The following is a 25,515-nucleotide window of genomic DNA, read 5'->3' on the forward strand; positions in this document are numbered from 1 at the left end:
TTGGAGCTCAGAGCTAATAGTCCTATATCACTTAGGGCAGATTCTTCCATAGGCACATTCCATGCCCAGTGTCAATAAACTTCCTCATGGAGGAATTGACATTTTTTAGTTAACCTTTTCTAATTAGCAAGTGGTCTACAAGAAACACAATTTTAAGAAGTCACTCAACAACTTTATTCTAGAATTTCACCATAAAATCTATCATTTGGTATTCTCCAATCTACGCTCCTGAAGTCTAGTTCCAAGTTATTCAGAACTCAGAGGGTTACTGAGGACATAGTGTCTGGTGGCAAAATTACCTTTGAAATGGACAAGCATTTATTAAACACCTATTGTGTACTAAGCACTGCTAAGCACTGGAGGATACAAGGAAGACAAAAGACAGTCCTTGTCTTCAAAGAGTTCACAATCTATTGGGGGAGGGGGACACTGCAACAACTCTATCCATACTTCATGCCAATCACCCATCCTCCAGGATATTCTTTGAGTTTTCACTCATTCAGTGCCCTACTTCCTTTGGGAGAGCTTTTCATTTTCATTAATGTAACAGTTACTGGGTGTTTTGTTCTCCTGGTTCTACTTACTCCACTGCATCAAGTCAGATAAATCATTTGGGATGGGAGGAGGGGATAGCATGATGAACCAATGGCTTCCTCTTGATATTCCTTGGTGGAAGATTGGTGGGTTTCTCATTATTCTGCTGGAATAAGCAGCTCTTGCTTTTCTTGGTCTTTCAATATAATTCTAAAAACCCTGGTACAATGACCATGTTTGTCTTTCCCCTCTCCAGATACCATATTCCTGTAAGTCCATACTCTTGGATAGTGTTTTCCAGGGTATTATTAATTCCCTAGATATAAATTACTTGAAAAAGAAATACAGAAATGCTCAGTGCACATGGGATCCAGATGGTAGGAATATGTCCTTAAACCATATCCTTAAAATAAATCATGTGATCCATGTAACCCATCACCAGGTACTGAGCCCCTTTCAAATGCTGGTGCTATGTCTCCAGAACAACCCGAATTGGCAGTGGTCCCCACACATAACAATATAGGTTTATGGTTTTCTTTCTGTGGAAGTCAACTATGAAATTAGTAATTAATGGGCTATTCCAAAGACCACTTCTTATGCATCAGTCTTTCTCCAAAATACTCATGTAATGTAAAAAATGGACAAAAAAGCAAAGCTAAAAACAATTCTACAAAGCAGAGCATTCCTTAATGGCTGACCTTTCCAAAATCCCATGGGGTGATTTTTGTTCTGTTCCCCAGATACCAAAGAAATCTCTCTTCCTCTTAATGTCTTTCCTCTCTCCTTATTACTATCACTCTCACTCTCACTTTCCCTTCTACCTTAAGCACTGATTCAATGCCTCCTTTCATCTTCCTCCAAGCTTCTCACAGATTTTTAGAAAGGACAAAACGAGATCTTCCTGTGACTTCTGCTAGCCGCAGCTCATTCTGGGATTTAGAGTTTCTGCTATTCTAATTCTCCTTCTTATATTTATCCTCAGTTGCTTCCACTTTTCCAATTTCTGGATATATCTTTTTAAAAACTGAGTTGATTTGTGATTCTTCTCTGCAGTTCAATTGCCCTTAGACAACTCTGAGCATCCCTATCCCACCCTTTCTCCTTCATCAGCATAATCAAAGTTTCTGTTGTCTAAATTTTATTCTTGAATGCTTGGGCCAACTTTCTTTGAAGCACTGTAGGATTTGAGATCCTACTTATGCTTTCTCTATCCTCTGAATTTTGTTTTCACAAAATCTAGGGAGCTCCTCAGGGTACTTGCCTGGGTTTCTCCTGTTTATCTCTCCTGACCTTGGAGATGATATGCCCACTTCTATCCCAGCTTCCTGTTATTTTTCCTGTACTTTGGCAACCCGTTCCTTCTTTCTGATCAGAATCAGTTCTAGAATAGTGGTTTCTTTTATCATGCTTTCTGCCTTTTTTTGAAGAAAGAAGTTATCATCAATTCAAATAAAGGATTTATTAGTTGTTCTACTTTGAACAGAGCCAGGACTTCAGTAGATATCCAGTTAGGTGGTGTTCCCCACCAGTATATCATACTTCTTGATCTGTGTCTGGAACTCATCCATGTACTCCTTCTGGCTGACTGGTCTACAGTAGAACGCTACCACAATATCCTTTTTGTTTTTTCCTCTGCGTTTCCTCTGCTGTGGTTCACTAATTTCCTAATGGAGTATATCTTCTTGACATAAAATTGAACTCCACTACCTCCTAAACTGAATCTATATCTTGTGAATAAGGGATATTCTTTCAGAGTCATATTCCAGAAATCGGTCACATCTTGCCAAATCTCAGTGCTATCTATGAGATCAAGTTTGCCTCCTTGAATTAAAATCACTAGTTCTTTGCATTCATTACACATAGTCTGGACATTTGTGTATAGATTAAGCAATGAACGCATTTGTATATAGTGAGCAATGGATAATTATCACTACTGCTTCTATTCTCTAACATTACCTGCTTGGACTTCTGAACTTCTCTCTCAGTAACCTTCTTATAGTCTGCCTCTTACTCTCTGTAATGACTTGCTTAGTTGGCACATGTGTTGATAATTCCCTTTTTGTTGTATTTGAATAAGGTTTCTCTCTCTGTCTCTGTCTCTCTCTGTCTCTGTCTCTCTCTCTCTCTGTCTCCTCTCTCTCTCTCTCTCTCTCTCTCTCTCTCTCTCTCTCTCTCGCTCTCTCTCTCTCCTCCCACCACCATATTCCATTTAAAGTCTACCTAAACAAATCTATACATCTCCAAATAAACAGATTTTTTCAGATCATCAAAGAAGCCTTCTATTCTTGACCAAAAATTTTCCCTTCTTGTGCTTACAGTCCTTTTATCCTTTTCTTTGACATTGTCTTCTTTACTCAGTGTTTATTTCTTTTATATGCCCCTTCTTCTGCATTTCCTGCTCTGAGTCTACTACAGTGATAGAAATATAGTCTGTACCCCTGAGAACTTTAGAGCTGTTCCTTCTGGAAGCATCTTTCACCTTCACATGAATCAACAGAAATGGATTTAGGTGGTTACATTTAACAACCATCAGGAGACTCTCTATCTCATTCTAGATGTATAATCAAGGAAAACAATTTACCTCTCATTGGCTATGTTGAGTCACTCAGTGGCTTTATCAGAATCCATCCTCAAGGAGTCATCAAATTTATCCCTTCTTCCTATAAAAAGGACTGGATGCCACTATTCTGACTGCAAAAAATGGGCTGTCATCATCATTCCACAGAGCACAGGATAGCCTTTACTTTCTATAGAAACCACCACAACAAAACTCCAACTATCTGTCATGGAATATACTAGTGTTCTTGATAAGCTGGGGGGCAGGAAAGTGTTCCTATCTCTAGCACCTTCACTCTCTCCTCTAGCAGGGCCCCCCAATCTCACCTAGTTGTTACTGGGTATTGGAAGAAATCCAAACACAACACAGAACCTTCAACTCACCTGGCCATTTTTCTCATGTTCCATGTTTGCTTAAACTAAGATGGTGGCCTTGTTCTTGATGGTAAATGGGAAGGAAAACCATCTGGTCTCTGTCCCAGGTTTCTTTCACCTAGAAAGGACTTTTAAAAACTTTTAAAACTAGTATCATTGCTTTTACTTCCCTTTTATTAGTCTTTTCTTTATAATCTGCCAGATGTTCCTTAGTATTTGATCTCAAATTAAAAAAAAATCTGCTATAAAAGTTTAACAGTTATTGATTGTTATATTTGAATAGGATTTTTATTAAAAACAACTTTCATTCATTTTTCATCTTTCTTTTTTTTTGTCTACTTACATATTACTTGGTCACTGTGTCACCAACTGCATCCATCTTTCCATTAAAGGAGTTGATTCAAAGCCCTCACACTTATTGGGGCAAGGCGTCTTCTGAGCATTGTTGTTTATCTGCCTCGGTTGCCTCATCTGTACCATTGGGATGGTAATTATACCTCTGTTCCATAAGTCTTGTGAGGATCAAATCTGTAAAATTCTTTGTTGACCTTAAAACAGAGAAATACTTCCTCTTGTTATTGTTGTTACTGCTATTTTTGTTTTGTTTTGTTAAGCCTTAAGTTTTGAGTTTTGGGGAAATCAGGTACAGTTTGAACAGTGGATAGAGTTTATTGTTCTCCCAGTAGTGGTTAATGAAGCTGTCAGAGGTTTGGCCAATTCTGTTTTTGAGGGTTCGCCTGGAGAACCTAAAAAGTTGAAGTCAGTAGACACTGGGACTTGGTTCAAATCTAAATCAGGAAGGTTTGACATTCTGTCCAAATTGCACATATTTTCAAGCCTCAGGAAAAATAAGACACTTTCTCAGATTTTGCTGTTAGGGTTCTTTCACACGTCTCTGGTGGGGGCATTGTTCCAAGAGTGCTCTTTAGTCTGATGAGAATGAAGGCTAAAGAGGCATCAGGCCCTAGAAGAAAGAGTCCTGGGCTTGATCCTGGCTCTGCTATGGGTTCTCATGTCACCTTGGGAAATGCACATCCCTTCTCTTGACTTCAGTTTCTGCAAACCCAGAATGAAAGACTGAAGACTTTAAAAGTTGAAGGCCATTGAAGTGCCTTCTAACTCTGGAGCTAAGACTATGGAGGAAATAAGTTTGAATCTTGGCTCTTTCAGATACTCCTAGTGTGACCATGGCCATCATTCATCGCTTTCTGTTTGTTTCTTCCTCTAAAAAGGGGGGAAAAACCCCTCCAAAATAACCAGCTGTGGAGCTGGACTTGATTTTTTGCTCAAATAAAACAAAGATACAGATTTACAGTTATTATTTCATTTGATCTTCTCAGCAGTCTTTTGAGGTATGTACTACTGATATTTTTTATTCCCATTTTATGGAGGAGAACACTGAGGGTCTCTATAAGCAAGGACTCCATGAATCTTTGGGCAACGTCATAGAGCTAAGAAGTATCAAAAGCATCTAGGCTCCAAATGTAGCATTCTTTACTATATATCATTCACCATCATTAATAATATTCTGCTCTAAGATGTTGATCCAGCTTAATTCAGGCCAAAATAAATCATATGAGTAATTAATATTAAAACCAAAATAAATCTATAAACTTTTTTTCCAAATCAATTTTAAAACCCTTTTTTTTAACCTGGATTTTTTTCAGAAAATTGTCTTTTCGTTTTACTTTATGTAAGAAAATATTACCATTAATTCTGTTTTTCTCTTTGGGTTTTGCATGAACCTGGAGACCCCTTGGAGAAATTGGTGGGCAAGAGGGAAACTCATGCAAAGCAGAGGGAGACAAATTGAAAGAATTTCTGATGAACTCCAGAAGACTCCAGAGCCTTGACATCAGAACCTTTTCTGAATTCCATAGTATCCAGAGCCAAGAATAGCCACCTGGTCCGGCTTCCAGGCTGTCCTTGTGTCCAAGATGAACCTCCATCTAATTCGGCTTTCTTGATTGGAAACTTTCTTCCCCAATTTTTCTCCATGGTGCTCAGAGGCAGAGGAGGTGAAGAGGAGGTCATGACTTTGAAGGTTGATGAAGTTTATAATGTTCTGGACCCAGGCTCCAGTTGAACTGATACTGTTTTCCATGCTTCAGGCTGACCAAACAAAGTCTTGGGAACTTGGCCACACAGAGCCTGTTGAATCTTTGAATTACGAGGGTGAAAAAGAGAAGTATTGATTATCTTGGCAGAGTTTACATTGTCATCAAGGTGGTTTATGGCCAGGCTGATCATTTGGAGAAGTGTTGAAAAGAGCAAGAGGGTCAAGGATAGTTCAAGGAGGAGAATCAGGCTTGTGGACGAGACTCCCAGCTTCTTAAAGGACCCTCAGCAAAAGGTTAGAGGCCTCCCCAGGAACCATGACTTGGCAAGTGGACAGGAATGGGACTTTCCAGTGGTTACTTGGCTCTAGGGTGTGCCCAGGACCTGATATGACCTTTATCCTTATTGGGTAGTAAAAGGATTGGGGGGAGACAGATAAACAAATGCACATTGTCCTGCCTTTCTGAAGAAGGAAAAATCCATGTCAGAACAGATAAAAAAAAATCATTGAGTTGTAGCAACCATCCAGTCCAAACTCCACCTGAAAACAAATTCTTACTACAATAAACCTTATAAATGGGCATCTAGTCTTTGCCACCCATGGAGGCCCATCCCACTTAGAGCTTTCCTTGTTAGGAAGGTTCCCCCCCTAACATCAATCAAATTCACGTCAACCCAAAAAGTCCAATCTTTCTTTTATAGGACAGGCTTTCAAATACTTGAATATAACTATAGTGCAGCAGTCTTTTCTTTTTCAGGCTAAACATCCTGTATCCTTTCCTAGCTTGGTGGTCCTTCTATGGAGACATTTCAGGTTATTGATATCTTTCCTTTTTGGCACTTCCCATTGTGCCAAGAAGAGCAAAATAAGATATTCGTGAATTGTGTTCCATCATTCAATCATATCCATTTTTTTTTGTGACTCTGGGGACCATAGCATGCCAATGGTGTCAATGGGGTTTCTTGGCAAAGATTTCCATTTCCTTCTCTGATCCATGAGTTCCATCTATGCTATATGGTTACAATGATCTGCCATGGGATAGCATAAATATAACCTCTGATGACAAATGTACACTTTTGTTCCTTTGCTGTGATTCTGAGTCTTTGGTATTAAATAGTATTAAATCCTGGAGTTATGGGACTTGGCTTAAAAAAATACCATCTTCCATATTTTCAGCTAGCCACTGATATTTTAATCAAACAATAAATCAATAAAACTTTATTAAGTACCTACAATAGGCTAAGGACTGAGGATATAAAATAAAAAGAAAGTCCCTGCCCTCAAGTAGCTTACCATTTAATGGGGAAGACAACATGTAAACAAATGCACACACACACACACAGACACACATACACACACACGTACAGATCAAGAGAAGGCACTGGAATTGAGAGGCTGGAGAAGCTTCCTATAGGAGGTGAGATTTTAATTGGGACTTAAAAGAAAGCCAGAAAGAGCTGGAGCATTCCAGAAAGGAGGACAGCCAGAAAAAAAAAATGCCTAAAGCTGAGAGATGGAATGATCTGTTTATGGAACAACCAGGAGGCCAGTGTTACTGGATAGAAGAGTTCTTGGTGGGTAGTGAGGTGTAAGAAAGCAAGAAAGATAGATGGAGGCTACATTGTAAAGGGCATTGAATGGCTAACAGAAGATTTTGTCTTTTATCCGGGAGGTGATAGGGAGCCACTGGAGTTTATTAAGTAGGGAGTTGACATGATCAGATCTTCAATTTAGGAAACTGGTGACTGAGTTTAAAGGTGGATGTGAGTAGGGAGAGACTTGAGGCAGGCAGATCTACCAGCAGTTATTACAGGAATCCAGGTGTGAGGTGGTGAGGGTGCAGTGGAATGCAATGTCAGAGGAGAGAAGGGGGCATTTTTGAGAGATGTTGCAGAAGTGAAAGTGTCAGGCTTGGAAATGACTTGGATATAAGAGGAGTGGAGAGTTGATGAGGCAAAAGCATTTAATTGATTATTTATTGGACTCCTAACTAATTTACTCTAGTATTCATTGCATTTGTATTGAGAACAGAAAGAAGTGGTTAAATTTCATGCAGACTATGCTAAACTCTGGTTCTTGTGAACCTGGGGTGACTTGTGGAAGGGAGGTCCCAAGGTCTGGAGCATAGATCATATTGTTGTCTCTGGTGCTGCGATTTTTTCCTGGAGGCTTTAAAACAGAACCCAAGGAGTGCCACGGATCAGGACTCTTAAAAATATCCCAAGGCACAGTGATCCTTTATGACCTATTTTCCACCACATCATGCTCATTTGGATGGTATTATCTGCTCTTATCTAATATCTAATGGGTTTAATGTGTTCTAACTGGATGACTTAGCTTGGTGCTTTGGATACGATGACTGATAGGCACCACATACAAGATGTTGTGATGATGATGGTACTGAGATCAAGCATTGGAGGGGAAATTGCCAAAGAAGTCTGGCCTGGAACTCTTATTCTTTTCAGCCAAATGAAGTTTGTCTCCTTGTGACACCAGTTAAGCCTGGAAGATTAAATAGTATCTCCAGCAAGTATCTCAACCGTGGACCCAAGGAGCCAAACTAAAAAATATTTTGCAATGGAATTTCATATATTCTAAGATAGATGTTTGTTTTTCTTCTGGATTCTTGATTTTGAAAAAAGTGTGCAATTCAGAAAAACTGAAAAACAAAAAAATAAAACACTACTTATCGAAGCAGCTCTAGCTTGACCTATCCTTCCTCAAGGAAGATCTCAGTGATAATACTGGGGAGAGGAGCATTTACCATGAATATGACCCTGGGTGTTGATCTATGTGTGAGATGATACCGAACCACAGAATGCTTAAGGGTTTCAGTAGAAATTTCTTGACTGGTGGTAGAAGATGCCCAAGCTTGAGGAAAATGCAGCATTTCTGTGATACTGCTGGACTTTTCTTGCCATTTACCACCACTCATTGCCCCTCCCCCACCTCTACACCCTCTGCTCTGTTTCCCAAGGAAGAAAGTTGGAGGAGATGAAGTAGTGTTTACTTGAGGATGGGTTCCCCATCCCAATGGAAATAAATTATTGTTGGTCACTTTTGACCATGTTGGCCACCTTTGCCATGCTCCAGCTTCTTGGAAGGCAGATAGTGTTCTGTATTCTCTTAACTTGAAAGAATAGCTTGGGAGGTCATTAATGAGACTCTACTTTGGGCACTGGAAGTCCTGAATCCTGGCTGTACTACTTAATGGCTATTAAGCCCCCAATCTGTACAAACCTTGGTTTATTCCTCTATAAAATGAGAATGGTAATATATTCATTATCTACTCAACAAGGGACAGCTAGGTGGCAGAGTGGATAAGAGTACTGGCCCTGGAGTTAGGCAGACCTGAGTTCAAATCCAGCCTCAGACACTTAATAATTACCTAGCTATGTGATCTTGGGCAAGTCACTTAACCCCACTGCTTTGCAACCTCCCCCGCCAAAGTAATCATTATCTACCCAACAAGGTTTTGTGAGTTATGAATGAAATTTTGTCTGTCAAGCCCTCTTTAAGCATCAATATTGAGATATCAATGACTTATGGATGATCTCATGGATCGAGTTAATTCTTCCTTTCCCATTCGATTCTATTCTCTCCTTTGTTTTGCCTTTCTTCCTAGAGGTTTTTGTTTAGGTCCTCAGCATTCTGAGGGCATGAGTGTAACCCTCAACCACCAATGACAGCAATGGAGTCAGGGAGAGGGAGACAAATGGTGATACTACAACTATTATTATCATCACTAGGGCCATGATTACTCCCACTAGTTAACATTTCTATAGACATTTAAGACTTACAAAGTATTTTACAATAATATCTCATTTGATCCTTAAGACACTCCTATGAGGCAAGTCCTGTTGTTATCTCCATTTTACAGATGAATTGGAGGAATTCCTAGCCTCTCAGCCTCATTTTCTTTCTGTATAAAATATAGGAATTGGACAAGAAGACCTCTTTGGGACATTTCAGTCTGAGGTCTATGATCCGTTTCCTTCTCAGTTAACTCATATGTAAAATGAAGGTATTCAACTTGCTGACCCTTGCAGACTTTAAGCTCTAGATCTATGACCCTGATGTCTGGAATGCCCTTTATAAGTCACACAATGTTCTGAGCCTCTGTATCGCATTCTGTGAAAGGAACGCATCAGACTCAATGACCTTAAAGCTCCCTTTCAGCTTTAGGCCTGTATTCCTTTCCCATCTGAGATCCTGTGCCATAACCTTCAAGGATCCAGGAAATCTCCATGCTAAATGGTCAATTAATCTGCAAGCATTTATGAAGCACTTATTCTAAATGAATGAAAAGACAATTATTAGTCCTCTCTGTGTGTGGACACTGTGTTGAGTACAAAAGGCACAAGTTGTTCTCTCTGGGACTTTGTGTGCTAACCAGGGGATTTGAGGGGCTAGTGGTGTTGTGGTATCTTTTCAGGCAATAACTCGCCAGCTCCTAGCCCTGACCTGATGTAGGAAATGTGTTTGTTTGCTTTCCCCTTTGTCTTTGTCTGTTTGGCACAACCCAAGCACCCAAATGTATCTCTGTCTTCTCATTTGGGGCAGTTTCTCCAGTCACACAGACTGTCCTCCCAAGGCTGTGCCCATAGAGGTCAGTGAAGGCATGCTAGATTGGACTGGAGCATGTGTGTATACTGGCAGAGGTCTTCCATAGGTTGTCTTCTAAAGGATGGATAGGAACCCCATGATTTCTCTTCATTGTCCTTGAATGTCATCATCTTGACTAGTCGAGGACATTAAAGGCATTTCCCATCTGGTAGATTACTTTCCATCTGATCTTGTTTCCAGATGCCTACAATCAGCAACATTTTCTGGAACCTTGGTTGGGGAAGATTAGTAGGGAGAAGGAAGAATAAAACACCCCATACAGTCTAGTAGTGTCTAGAGAGGTAAGGCAGCTTATCTATTGCTTTGGAGGCTCACTTTTTTTCTGCGTAACAGTAACTAGGGAGAGTTCTCTCCAATCTGTCTTCTCTGGGTACCTTGCTATTGCCAATCCTAGTACTTCCTGAGGTTTTTCAAAGCAAAGAAATCCTCTCCTTTTATTTTTTTTAATGTACTTTATGGACATAGAGCTGGTGAGGATCTCTGAGATCATCTAAACCCCTTATTTTACAAATCAGAAACTGAAATCCAGAAAGTTTTCCCAAGGGTTCATGTGTAGAAAGTATCAGAGACTGAATTTGAACTCTACTCTTCTTATTTCAGCCCTAGCAGGATTTCAGCCCAATCATATTGCCTTGTTTGTCAATCCCTTTGTAACCATCAGTTCATTTGAGCTTCTCATTCCTCTCTGAGGAGGTAGTTTCTGTTTTACAAATGAAGAAACAGAGTCCCAGAAAAGTTCAGTGACTTGCCATCTGTCCCTGGTTAGATTTGAATGTAAGATTCCTGACTCTGTGTCCAGTTTGCTGCCCACTGCATCATTCTGCTTCCTTTGGAACAGAAACATGAAGTGATTTCGGCAAGATAATAATGGATGTGAGGACACCAGGAGCAGACCTGTGTTTCTGGGCTGGGGAGCCCAGGTTATCAGTAGCCTTGGCTTCTCTCTTCTCTGGCTTTCTGGACTAGGACCAGTGTCTAGGATGGAAGTTTGTGTCCTTTATTTTGACCAAAGTCATCCTTTTGATGAGATCATGGGATCAGGGCTGAGAGACATCAGAGATCACCGAAGTTCAACGTCCTCATTTTACAGATGAGGGAACTGGAGCCCAGAAAGGAGAAGCCCCGGGTCAAAGAGGTAATCTGAAAGAAGCCAAAGGCACAACCTGCTTGTCTTCTGAATAGCTTTGGCTCAGTGGGACACAATTGAAAGCTGCATTCTCAAATTCCTTCTGTAAGGACCCAGGTGCAGTTTTCTTCTTGCAGACAGCACCCCCAGATGGGTTTCTGCCCTCTGGTCAGTAGATGTTCACCTGGGACATCAAAGTAGAAGAAAGTTGAAAGGTATCAGAGGCTCAGTCTGGGCAGAAGCCATGTCAAAACTCACAACTTTGGGGGCATTGCTATAAATATCTATACTTACCTTGGAAATAGAGGTTGAGGTAGAGCATATTGGCTAGGAGAGAAAAAGATGTGTTCAGGTCCCAGCTCAGATACCAATGGCTGTATGGCCAAGGTCAAGTCACAGCCTCAAGTTGCCATTCTGTTTCTGTGAAGAAAATCTATATAGGGAGTTTTCCAACTAATAAAATTGTAGGTCTACATCAAAAAAAAAAGTTTACATCACACTACTTTGGCTTAAATTAATTTTTTTTAGTTTTTGTGAGCCAATAGGGTTAAGTGACTTGCCCAAGGTCATACAACTCATAAATATCAAGCATCTGAGACTGGATTTGAACTCAGGTCCTCCTGATTCCAGGACCAGTGCACTATTCGCCTAGCTGCCTTGGCTTAAATTTATTTTATCATTTATCTTAACAACTTCTCTCACCAAATGGGTGTTGTTATTGAGTTGAAAATTCTTATCTGACTCTTTGTGATCCCATATAGGGTTTTCTTGGCATAGAAACTAGATTAGTTCACCCTTTCCTTTTCCAGATCATTTTACAAAAACAGGCAAAGAGGGTTAAGTGACTTATCAAGGTTACATGGCTGCTCTCAGATCATATTTGAAGTCATGAAGATGTCTTTCTTCTAAGTCTTTTACTCTATCCACTGCATCATCCAGCTTCCCCTATTGGTGGCAATAGATAAATGAATATTAGAACTCATCATTCAGTAGAGAAATTAGAGGAGTATTTAGAAGTAAAAGAATGGAATTAAGTAAGGAAAAAATTTAAGGAAGTTCATTGCAAAGAGGAGTCTAAAAGATCAAATGTAGCAATGACTTGCTACATAAATTTTTTTTTTTAAAAAAGACCTGGAGGTCAGAGTGGCTGTATCTTGGCTACATGGTATTTTAAAATTTCTATAAGACAATGATTATAAGGAAAATAAGCTCCAGGGAATGCTTTTGCTAGTCAGAGAAATCTACCTCCCCCCACTTAGGAGAGCTTGGGGGAAGTTCAAAAACAGAGCCACAAAGATAATTAAAGTTCTGAAAGGTAGGATTCCTTGGGTAGAATCCACAAGGAGAGGTTAATACACCTGGGATTGCATGCTCCAGAAAATAAAACATTGGAGGTTGTCCTAATAACTGCTTTCAAGCATAATAGGGGCTGTCATACAGGGAACAGTGACCAGATGCTTGCTACAGACCTATGCAGTCATGTTAAACACGACACCTTTTGTTTAATGCTTAAATTGTGAACAGTTGTGTCTGTGTTTCTTTTTTCCATTGACCAGTTAAGATAATTAAGGTTTACAGAGAATATTTTATCCAGGCCCATGGGTAGCATGTATGGGATTGCAGACATTGCTAGAAGTGACAATGTCTGCCGTACTTCAAATCTCTCCCCATCCTAGTCCGTGATCCACTCAGTTGCTGAAGTGAGCTTCCTAAAAGGCAAGTCTGACCCTTAGCTTCCTCATATTCAACAAATCCAGGTGCTGCTGCTTCCCTTTAGGATTAAATAGGAACTCTTTGGTTTGATATTCAAAGTTCTTCCCATCCAGGATCATACCAACCTTGCCAGTCAACCCATTATTCCCCTTCCAACATGCCTTCCAACATGCCTTGACCTTAAAAACTTGGAGGCAGGGAAACTTCTGTACCAGGAGACAGGATAATATAGAAAGAACAGTCCCATGGAGCTGACCCTCCTTGGAGCTCCCAGATCTCCTTGCTTTTTTCCTCAATATAAATATAAGTAATTCTTATCTTCCTAAGTGGCACCATTAGTCTATCTCCTCTCCTTCCACCAAATCAGAATTCTCCTAGGGATTCTAATTTCTTTTTCTAAGGGGGCAGCATGATTCCAATGTAGACTTAGGCACTTCCTATTCAAGGAGTTAGAATTGGACTCGATTCATCACAGAAATCGTTGGAGAATTGTCCATGGAACAACCTGACCCGTTTCTTACATAACTGCATTTAAAATGCCCTTGGAAAAGCCCAATGGAGACAGCTAGCTTAACCAATTCTAGCCTCAATTCCAATTCATGGAGATTGTCAGAAGCCCTAGCATCTGCCTGGTTCTAGTTGGCTAGGCTACCATCTTGCTCAGAGTCCTCATTCAGCTGGCCAGGAATCTGCCAAGTCTCATTCTAATCTCTTCTGAACATATTTCCCCACATTTTTAATTTTCTAAAATGACATACTTAAATTGGGGAAGCATAAGAAATGAGATTTGACCAAATCTTTGGAATCAATGTAATAATAAATTAACTTGGGCAACAATGAACCAGGGATTCTGGTATGATTGTATTTGTGTGTGTGTGTGTGTGTGTGTGTGTGTGTGTGTGTGTGTGTGTGTATGTGGTGTGGTGTGGTGTGCTGTGGTGTGTAGCTTTAGAAGCTTTCAAAGGAAACAGGTCCTGAGCAAACATAATGGCAGATAAATGATCAAGCATGGCAGAGGAGAGAATGGGAAAAGATGAGTGTGGCATAACTTCTGAGCAGGGAAAATCCCTTGGATCCCTGCCAAGGGTCTCCTTTCCCCTTTGGTGAATTTTATTTGAAATATGAAGGGCTAAGCTGACAGCTCTGGAGACAGAGGTCTTGTCTCTGTAAGAGCAAACCAAAACAATGCTTTCTATCCATATAATTCTCTGCATTGTCCAGAGCATTTTTATCAGCTTTGCCTAAGGTCCAGATGCCAGAGCATTCAGATATAGCCCTGATTTCTGTTTCCTCGGGGCTTCCTCAGAAAAATATGGTTTGATCTACATTACTTTGGTGGGTTAAAAGCTAAGTTGTAGTTATGATTAAGATCATAACATAGACATTACCCATGTTTTCCTGAATAACTGAAGAAAAGATATTCTGAGTAAAATAAGGGAAATGAGAGTTTAACTTTGCCTGTTCATCTCAATCATCAAATGAGACAAATCAAACAGAAGCCATGGAAAATAAGCTCAGTGAGTTGACCTAGAACCCTTAATTGGCACCTCTGTGTGACATGGTCTTAGGCGAGCTCATGGTCGGACTTTATCCACTTTTACATTCTGGTATTCAGATGCTGCAGTCTTCGGAAGGGGGTGGAGCTTTTCCCAGAAACATTTGAAAATAAATGGGGTCTGATTGTGTCAGAGTTTTGCATGGTTTTCCTTTTAAAGGATACCTAGCCTAATGACAGAGATTGGAGTCTGCCAAGGCCTGATGACTACAACCAATGGCATAGCCAACTGGCCACCACCTCCACCATGGAACTTGAGCAGAGGGGACCTTAACAATTGACTTTAGGAGAGAGTGATGTAAACTATCAAACAGCCAGCTTCCCGAGAGTCTTCTAGAGAAGGATCCATTTCTTTAGCAAATAAAGTAGAGGTCCCTAAACAAACCTAGCCCATGCTCTTGCCTGAATATCTGCAAAATATGTTTCCAGCTTTTTCATTCCCTTTCCCACACATTGTGCTTTAGCCAACCTGGCCTCCTTACCACTCTCCCATAGGACACTCTATACTTTTGAAATAACCACCCTCACTTCTAACTTCCTCCTAGACTCCTGACTTTTCCTCAAGACTCAGTTCAAGTGTTTCCTTCTATGGAGGTACTTTTCTCATGCCTCTCCCCATCCCCCCAGTTATTTCACATCTAACCTGTAGCTATTTGGTCTCTAGATCTATGCATATACCTGTTGTTTCCTCTCAGACTAACCTCGGTAGGGGCAGAGCTGTTTCATGTTGGCCTTTTGTGTCCCTAACATTTAGCTCAGTGCTAGAGCTAGAGGTATACGTTTTTTAATAAAGTCTTATCAGTTTATTCATTGAATGAGAAGAATGCTCACGGCTCTTGCTTCATCCAAGACTGATGAAATTAAAAATCCTTCTACCCACAAGCAACATCACTTATATGACTAGAATGCTCTCCCACCTCCCCTATGACTTTTAAGGGCCTATTTCAAAATTTAGCTCAAGGCCATATTCTAGAGAAAGTCTTTTCTTGGGTTTTCAACTCCCTGAATCTTCTCCCCTAAGGGTTCCTGTATATAAAAGCCTATTGATATATGGCTAACCAACTAGAATGGATATTCCTTGAGGACAAGGGCTGTTTTTGCTTTATCATTGTATCCTCACAGTCTCCGACACACAGTCGGGTCTTACTAAATGTGTATTGATTGTTGAATAGAACCTCCTTCAGAGCAAGATGAGGGTGTCACTGTTTATTCAGAGGGTGTGCACAATTGTTTTAATATTTGATTTTCAGAACTTCATATATGTCACAGGATTCTTTTGAGGAGTTTACAATGAAGCACTCCAATAATTACTTTAAAAATGAATTAAAATTGATCTCTATCAATTGGGGAATCACTTTATTTGTGTATTTCACTCAAATCTATATACCTTTGACAAATGAAGCCTTTACTGGAGAAATGTGCTGTAACATTCCTTTTCTTTGGAGATTTTCATCTAATTTTGACTTCATTGGACTTTTCCCACTGATGCTCATTGTTGTTTTAATTTGGATTTCTCTAATTAATAAGGGTTTGGAGCATTTGTTCATATGATTATATATATATATATATATATATATATATATATATATATATATATATAGCTTTAATTTCTCCATTTGAAAACTGTCTATTCACATCTTTTGACCATTTATCAATTAGGGAATATCTTGTAAGAGAAGGTCATTTTTCTATGTTCCCCTAATTTGCTCATGATCTCATCCTTTAATGTCTAAGTCACATACCCATTTTGATCTTATATTGTTGTATAGTATGAGATGTTGTCCATACCTATTTTCTGCCAAGTTGCTTTTTAGTTTTCTCAGCAATTTTTGTCACATAGTGAGTTCTTGTCCCAAAATCTTGGATCTTTGGGTTTATCAAATATTAGATTACTGTGGTCATTTACTATTGCATCTTGTATACCTATTCTATTCTACTGATTCACTTCTGTATTTAATGAGCAGAATGTTTTTTAATTAATTAATTTTTATTAAAGATATTATTTGAGTTTTACAATTCCCCCCCCCCCAATCTTACTTCCCCCCCCAGGAAAGCAATCTGTCAGTCTTTACTTTGTTTCCATGTTGTACCTTGATCCAAATTGGGTGTGATAAGAGAGAAATCATGTCCTTAGAGAAGAGACAAGAAGTCTAAGAGGTAACAAGATAAGACAATAAGATATCTGTGTTTTTCTAAATTGAAGGGAATAGTCCTTGAACTTTTTTCAAACTCCATAGCTCCTTCTATGGATGTAGATGGCACTCTCCTTTTCAGACAGCCCCAAATTGCTCCTGGTTGTTGCACTGATGGGATGAGTGGGTCCTTCAAGGTTGATCATCACTCCCATGTTGCTGTTAGGGTGTACAGTATTTTTCTGGTTCTGCTCATCTCACTCAGCATCAGTTCATGCAAATCCCTCCAGGCTTCCCTGAAATGCCATCCCTCCTGCTTTCTAATAGAACAATAGTGTTCCATGACATACATATATCGCAGTTTGCTAGGCCATTCCCCAACTGAAGGACATTTACTTGATTTCCAATTCTTTGCCACCACAAACAAGGCTGCTATAAATATTTTTGTACAAGTAATATTTTTACCTTTTTTCATCATCTCTTCAGGATATAGACCCAGTAGTGGTATTGCTGGGTCAGAGGGTATGCACATTTTTTGTTGCCCTTTGGGCGTAGTTCCAAATAGCTCTCCAGAAGGGTTGGATGTGTTCACATCTCCACCAACAGTGTAATAGTGTCCCAGATTTCCCACAACCCTTCCAACAATGATCATTATCCTTTCTGGTCATATTGGCCAATCTGAGAGGTGTGAGGTGGTACCTCAGAGAAGCTTTAATTTGCATTTCTCTAATAATTAATGTTTTAGAGCATTTTTTCATATGGCTATGAATTGCTTTGATCTCCTCATCTGTAAATTGCCTTTCCATATCCTTTGACCATTTGTCAATTGGGGAATGGTTTTTTGTTTTAAAAATATGTCTCAGTTCTCTGTATATTTTAGAAATGAGTCCTTTGTCAGAATCATTAGTTGTAAAGATTGTTTCCCAGTTTACTACATTTCTTTGGATCTTGGTTACAGTGGTTTTACCTGTGCAAAAGCTTTTTAATTTAATGTAATCATAATCATCTAGTTGGTTTTTGGTGATGTTCTCCAACTCTTCCTTAGTCATAAACTGTTTCCCTTTCCATAGATCTGACAGGCAAACTAGTCCTTGATCTTCTAATTTGCTTATAGTATTGTTTTTTATGTCTACCTCCTGTAACCATTTGGATCTTATCTTGGTAAAGGGTGTGAGGTGTTGGTCTAATCTAATTTTCTTCCATACTAACTTCCAATTATCCCAGCAGTTTTTATCAAAGAGGGAGTTTGAGCAGATTGTTTTTGATAATTTTGTATTATAGCTTGAGATCTGGTACTGCTAAGCTGACTTCCTTTATATTTTTCACTGAATCCCTTGATATTCCTTTTTTAAAAGTTTTTTTTTGCAAGGCGAATGGGGTTAAGTGACTTGCCCAAGGGCACAGAACTAGGTAATTATTAAGTGTCTGAGGTCGGATTTGAACTCAGATCCTCCTGACTCCAGGGCCGGTGCTCTATCCATTGTACCACCTAGCTGCCCCAATCCCTTGATATTCTGGAGCTTTTGTTCTTCCAGATGGATATTGTTATAAATTTTACTGGCTCTATAAAATAATTGTTGGTAGCTTGATTGCTTTGGCACTGAATAAGCAAATTAATTTAGGTAGAATTTTCATTTTATTATATTGGCTTGTTTTACTCATGACCAATGGATATTTATCCTTTTATTCAAATCAGACTCTATTTGTGTGAAGTGTTTCGTAATTGTGTGGTTTTTTTTGTTCCTTTGTGTGTCTTGGAAGATATTTTATATTATCTGTAATTTGTTCAATGAAATCTCTCATTCTATCTCTTCCTGCTGCACTTTGCTCATAACATATAGAAATGCACATTGTTTGTGTGGGCTTGTGTCCTCCAGTTTTGCTGAAGTTGGTCATTATTTCAAGTATCATTTTTAAGCATACCATAGTTGTTGTTTTTGTGTTTCATTCTCGAAGAGGACTAGGACATCAGGGAGGTGATGCCATAATAAGCACATGAGTTGGATTTGAGTGAGAGGGGCTGCGCTAAATCCCCAGGCTCGCTTTCTCCTCCAGAGCCATCTGGGTCCAATGGCCAGATAGGAATCAGGATGACTGGAGATGCCAGACTATCAGGGATAAGTGACTTGCCCAAGATCACACAACTATTGTTCTGTAAGATACTATAAAGTGTCCAGTGTCTAGGGCTGGATTTGAAACCAGGTCCTTTTGACTCTAGGATCAGTGCTGTATCCACTGTGCCACCCAAGTGCCCCTAAGTATACCATTGTATCAGCAACAAAGAATGATGGTTTTGTTTCTACATTGCCTATTCTAATTCCTTCAATTTCTTTTTCTTCTCATTGCTATAGCTATCATTTCTGATATAATGTTGAATAGTAATGGTGACAAGAGGCATCCTTGCTATCCTTGAAATTATGGAGAAGGTTTTTGGATTAACTCCATTAGAGATAATGCTTGTTAGTGATTTCAGATAGATTTTTTTATTTCTATTTTCTAGTATTTTAATAGGAATTAGTGTTGTCTTTTCTCAGGTGTTCTTTCTGTATCTGTTGGAATCCTCATATGATATTTGTTTTGGTATTGATATGGTCAGTTATGATGATAGTTTATCTACTATTGAACTAGTCCTACATTTCTGGTATAAATCTCACTTGGTCATAATGCATTGTGATATATTGCTTTCATTTCCTTGCTAGTATTTTATTTAAAAATTTTTGCATCACTGTTCATTTGGGAATTTCTCTCTGTCTTCTGTCTCTTTGTTTCTGTCTCTCTTTTCTCTCTTCTCTGTCTCTCTGTGTTTCTCTACTTCTATCTCCCTGTCTCTCTATGTCTCTCTGTCTCTCTGTCTCTCTCTCTCTCTCTCTCTCTCTCTCTCTCTCTCTCTCTCTCTCTCTCTATCCCCCCTCCATATCCATCTGTATCTCCATCTCTTTCTCCCTCTCCCTCTCCTTCCCAGCATCCCTCCATCCCCCTGATCCTCCTTAAAAGTCTGTTTTGCTTCTGACCACCAACTCCCTTATTCCTTCCTCCTTTCTATTAACATCTTCCCTTCTCTTATCTCCATTCCCCTCTTCTACTTCTCTGTAGGATAAAATAGATTTTTATACCCAACCAAATTTACATATTACTCTTTCTTGAGCTAATTCTAATGAGTTTAAGGTTCAAGATTGTCTACCCTCTCCTTCCTTCCATTACAAGATTTCTCCTTCCCCCCCCTTTTTTCCCCATTGCATTATTTTCCTTCCTTTTCATTTTATTTTTTTTTAATTCATACTATTACAGTCAACTCATACCCATGTCTTCTCTAGGGATAGTCTTTTTTTAACAACCTTAATAATGAGAAAGTTCTTAGGAGTTATAATAGGAATGAAAACAGTTTAATCCTATTGAATGCCTTATGATTTATTTCATATTTACCTTTTTAAGGTTCTCTTCTGTCTTACATTTGAAAATCAAAATTTCTATTCATCTGTAGACAAACATCAGGACTGTTGACAGTCCTCCATTTCATTAAACACCCATTTTTCCCCAGAAAAATTATACTCAGTTTTATTGGATAGATTATTCTTGGTTATAATCCTAGCTCCTTTGCTTTATGATATATCATATTACAAGTCTTTTTTGATCAATCAAAGTTAAAACCTCTAAACAGTGTGTGATCCAGTCTATGGCTTCATGACATTTAAATTGTTTCTTTCCAATTGTATGAAATATTTTCTCTTTGATCTGAGAGTTCTGAAATTTGGCTATAATATTCTGGGAGTTTTCAATTTCAGATCTCTTTCAGGAGGTGATTCGTGAATTTTAAAATTTTTTTATTTTACTCTCTGATTCCAATTAATTGAGGAAGTTTTCTTTGATAATTCCTAAAAATGTAATGTCTAGGTTCCTTTTTTAAAAAAATTTTGGCTTTTGAGTAGTCCAATAATTCTTAAATTATTTCTTCTCAATCTCTTTTCTAATTCAATTGTTTTCCAATGAGATATTTCATATTTTCTTCTGTTTTTATTCTTTCAACTTTGTTTTATTATTTCTTAATTTCTACTTGCCAATTCCAATTTTTTTAAGGAGTTATTTTCTTTAATGAGCCTTTGTACTTCCTTTTCCATATGGTCCAGTCTATATTTTAAGGAGTTCCTTGCTTCACTGAATTTTAAAAAAAATTTTAAAATTTATTTTCTCTTAATTTTTATACCTAATTTTCCATGTAGTCCTCAGTTCTATTTTTTTAAAAGAGTTCTCTTTGATGGATTTTTATGCCTCAATTTTTTATATGACCGATTTTGTTTTTTAAGATATTATTTTCTTCAGTATTTGTTGCTTCCTTTACCAAGCTATTGGTTCTATTTTCATAATTTTCTGGTATCACTTTCATTTTCTTCTTTTATCACTCTGATTTTGAAAATCTTTTTTGAGGAATTCTTATTGGAATTGTATCCAATTCAACTTTTTTTCCTTTGAGGATTTGTTTGTAACTGTTTTCACATTATTGCTTTATTATGAGTTTGTATCTTGATCTTCCCTGTCACCCTAGGAACTTTTTATGGTTAAGGGTTTGTTTGGGTTTTTTGGTTCATTTTTCCACTTTATTTCTTGACTTTTAACTTTTGCTAAAGTTGGACTCTGCTACTGGAGTGAAGGGGGTACTGTTCCAAGCTTTAGCATTTTTTGGCTACTATTTTCAAGACCAGTTATCAGGGGGGTATGTTTTCAGTTCTTCCAAACTTTATATGATACAAAGAGAAGTGTAGTCATTGATCTTCTGGATGGTATTCCAACATTCGCTCAAGAAAAACTTTGTTCTTCTTTAGTCACAAGTACTAATGCTCCTCTTGACCCTGGAAGTGTGACTAGGGCCCCTGTTTCAGGTGCAGGGTTCTTTCTGCCTGGGATCGAATACCTGGGCCTGCTCCCAGGTGAGTGACCACAAACTTTCTTCTTCTACCCTTCCCTGGGGCTGTAGGCACTAATGGGCTAATGTTCTCCGCTCTGGAACTACAACCTGGGGCTGCATCAAGTTTCATAAGAAGTGTTGCTTTTGACTGTTATGTCTATGTGTCTGAGAAGGAGATTGAAGCTTTGCTCTATGAGTTGTTTTTTAAGGATTTTTTTCATCTCCTTATTGTAGTGACTAATTTACTTGAGTTAGAATTTCTTAGGGAATGGTGATAGTCTGTGTCAATTTGTGTTCTTTTATCCATTTCTCAGTTTCAATGTAAATAGCTTGCTTAAAGAAGTCATATTGGAATTGCCTCATTTACACACCATATTGCCTTATTTTTATTCATTCATCTAATTTGAGATTGACTTTTTTCCTTATGCTAAAAAAATAATAGGACTGTATCCAGAGAATTGATTTATAAATTACAACTGCAGTAATAATCAGTAGTAGTCAATTTTGTTTATTTTATCTGTTGCAGAGAATAAGACAATGAAAAATAGCATGATCCCTACATTCTAGAGTCTTCATTTAGTTGGCGAATTACCAAGTTAAGGATTAAAATACTATGGATAGTAGATAGTAACAAGAAGGAAGAAGTATTCTTCCATAGGGTTATCTGTAACCTGAGGGGAGGAGAGCCAGGAATGAAGACTTGGAGTCTGAGGTTTTGGTGATCTAAAGGTCACTAAGAGGGTATTTATTGACACTTTAGAAAGATATTTAAAAAAAAATCTTTAGAGAAGAGGTTTTCCATAGAGTTGTGGGAGAGAAAACCAGATTAAAAGGAGCTAACAAATGTATGTGTGGAAAAGAAGTAAGTTGATATGTCTTTTGTAGGCTTTTTCCAGAACATTGGTAGGGAAGGAAGGAGAGATATAGGATGACCAAATTACTTACCTCCCTGGACTTCAGTTTTCTCATCATTAAAAGAGGGTTTAGGTAGGATAGCTTCTGCATTTGGTTCAGATACTCCCATGAGTCTTAGCTTAGATAGGTTCTCTTGGTCCTGAAAAACAGAGGGCATTTCTGGGAAGGGGTTGACTGCTCCTATGACCAGCCCAACTCCTTCCATTTCCTTATGCTAACGTTCATATTATTGCTTTGAGAAGTGCACTGGGTAACCAACAGATGGCAGAAATATGTGACCTATGACCCCATTCAAGGAAAGCTGCATGCCAAACTTAATTTCTTTCCTAAATGCTGGTGAATCTAGATGCTATAACTAGCTATGTTTGGTTTCCCTGACAATGCTCAAGGCTACTTGGATAATGAATTAATTTCCTAGGGTTTGTCATTAACATACTTCCTGTTCTCTTTCTCCTTTGGCAGGACCAGCTGTGAGGTACAGCGGGTTCACCATGGCTAATCCAAAGCCCCCTCCTTTGCTTGGGCAGCATACGGTAGAAGTACTGAAGACATCCCTGGGCTATGATGACAGCACCATCAAGGACCTGCTTGGGGCTGGCGTGGTGGCCCAACCCAAAGTCCAATGAGAAGGGATGTTTTCATGACTGAAGAGCCCATCTTGAACCCACTTGGTGAGGGCACACCCTTCACCCATGTTCTGGTGGCATACAGAAAACAAAAATGAAAATAGAATCAATTCCCCAAGGATGAGCCTGGGGCCGATCAATCTCCCTACACCTTTGAAATCCTATCACCTTTTTCAATTAATGCTCCAATCATAGTTATTTTTAGGCAATGATTTCACTCCCTGATCCCCCAACCCTCCGCATGTCCTCCTCATTCAGCTCCTGCTAATTGCCCTCATGTTTGCTCCAGGATCGAGCCTGAGGGTGAGGAAGAGCAGAGCTTGGACAGATCCTGGGAGCCTTTGAGTCTTCCCGGCTCTCCACTCACACATAAAGCCCGCATTTAAACCGTTGTTATGAAGTCAAAGCAATAAGCAAAATGACAGGCTCTGTGATTGATTTTAAACAGAATAACCTAATTTTGTGCTCATGAAGCCTTTGTTAATCTGTAATTTAAACCCTGGCCTTTACCCATGTCCATTGTAAAACCGAGACCCACTCTCCGGCTGGGCTGTGTAAATATTTGCTTTAGGGTGCATCGCTCTGATGGTCCCATGATGGGTTGCAGACCATCAATCTCTGCTCCTTCCCGGTGGCACGGCTCCTGAGGGGAGAGCTTTGAGGAGCAGCCTAGCTTGAGCAGAGGGAATAGAAATGGCTCTTCCATGGTGCCCAGCCCCCAGATTGGAAGGGATGGAGAATGAGAGGCCCTTGGGAGATCGGGAGCAAGGCACCTCCCCGCCGCTAACAAGTTTGGCAGCTCTTTGGCCCTTGAAACCTGAGTGTTCAAGGGTATAATTTACAAGTAAAGTAAACAGGGTCCTGGAAGGCTTGAACCGTTGAAACATCAGCCCCAGAGTGGGCCTGAACATTAATTCAGACTGACGCCCAGCCAAGCTAGGCTCTAGCCATGTAAGGAAGGGTGACTTGGGCCACTGGCTGACCTTGTCCCTAGGGTTGCCCTTTAACCAATATTTTCCATAGAATGTGCCATCCTCCCTTCATGCTTGTTATGTGCTCCTTATTAAAAAAGATAATGTTATTGCGTACTCAAGTTGCAACTGAATGTTCATTACCGTTTGTGTTTCGGACTGTGGTTTGGCATTCCATTCATTTTCTTTGCTCCTTGCTCAGATGCTCTTTATTTTCATTCTCTTGATCGCATAACTCCAGTCTTGAGTCCATGTAATTAACTGGAATAAAGACGCTAAATAAATAAGACATTCATCTTCTCATTGGGTTTATGACAAATAGTATAGCCTACTCTCCATCTGCTTTATCAGTTAGGAAGTTGTCCCCAGGGAATTCATTTTTTTTTTATAATCAGCTGCAGCCACTCATATAGATTCTCTCCTAAGGTGCAAAGGGGCTGCTATCTATTCAAGTGGAGGTAATCCCAAATGGATTGATACTCTTTCCTTGAAGTATCTGCCATCACAGGATGTCTTAGAAATTATCCCTGGGAAAACTTTGGAATCTCCCACTCTGCCTGGAAATTTGAACAGATAGCAGACTTTCAGAAACTTCAGTTTTTTCCTTCTATAAAATGGAGCTGGCAAACAATTGATTTACCTTTCTTACAGAGCTGTTGTAAAGATCAAATGAGATCAAATCTCTGAAATTATTTCATAACTATGTACCATTTTGCAAATCCCCAATACCACAGTGGTTCTGTGACCTCCTCAATATGACCGTTTCTCCAGTGATGAAGAAGACTGCAGTTCATTCCTGCCTACTTATCCTGTGGGACCCTTAGTCACCCCCCTCCCATCATTTTGCCAAGGGGGGAGCTGCCCAATATGTTTCAGACATTCCTCAGTTTCTCTTGACATGTCGAACATATCACCAGTACACCCAAACTGTCCCTACTCATTGTCTTTTTGTCTTACCACAGGACCAGCCCATCTCCATTTTAGCTCTGATGTTTCTTGAATCCCTAAACATGTGTTCCTTTTCTGTTTCCCCAGTGCCTAGGCCATGCTTGGCAGATAGTCAGCACTTACAAATGCTTATTCAATGACTGGTTGCTAGATATCACAGTACCTATCCTTTCATCTGGACCTTTCATACTTTGGATAAAGAACACTATCACTGCTCCGCTCTGCCCACACATTTTGAACCACAGAATTTCTCCTTAGCCCCTTTTGGGCAGACCTCAATGCCATTATGGGACCCCAAAGACCTTTGGCTGATTTTCATCTAAACAGATGGGTGTTGGAACAGCCCTTTTAGGTGACATCTCCATGTCAATGTAAGTGGGCATGGTATCAATACTGGGGGATCATGTGGAAATTCATCAGCTTATTTTGCAAGTCAAGGCAATCATATGCCATCTTGATGATGGGGCCTCTTCCAGAAG

The 25,515-nt window shown here is 39.3% G+C and overlaps 1 protein-coding gene across 1 annotated transcript in view; it reads left to right on the forward strand.

Annotated features, from left to right (window-relative positions):
- The window catches only part of SUGCT (succinyl-CoA:glutarate-CoA transferase), a 585,759-nt gene extending 561,554 nt beyond the window's left edge, over positions 1 to 24,205 (forward strand). Inside the window, exon 14 of the mRNA XM_074199070.1 lies at positions 22,954 to 24,205. Within this exon, the coding sequence (XP_074055171.1) occupies positions 22,954 to 23,117 (164 nt within the window). The 3' untranslated portion in view covers positions 23,118 to 24,205. The remainder of the gene's footprint in view (positions 1 to 22,953) is intronic.
- The last annotated feature ends 1,310 nt before the right edge of the window (positions 24,206 to 25,515 follow it).

This window comes from Macrotis lagotis, chromosome 8 (genome assembly GCF_037893015.1).
Source record: "Macrotis lagotis isolate mMagLag1 chromosome 8, bilby.v1.9.chrom.fasta, whole genome shotgun sequence".
Classification (NCBI taxonomy): Eukaryota; Metazoa; Chordata; class Mammalia; order Peramelemorphia; family Peramelidae; genus Macrotis; species Macrotis lagotis.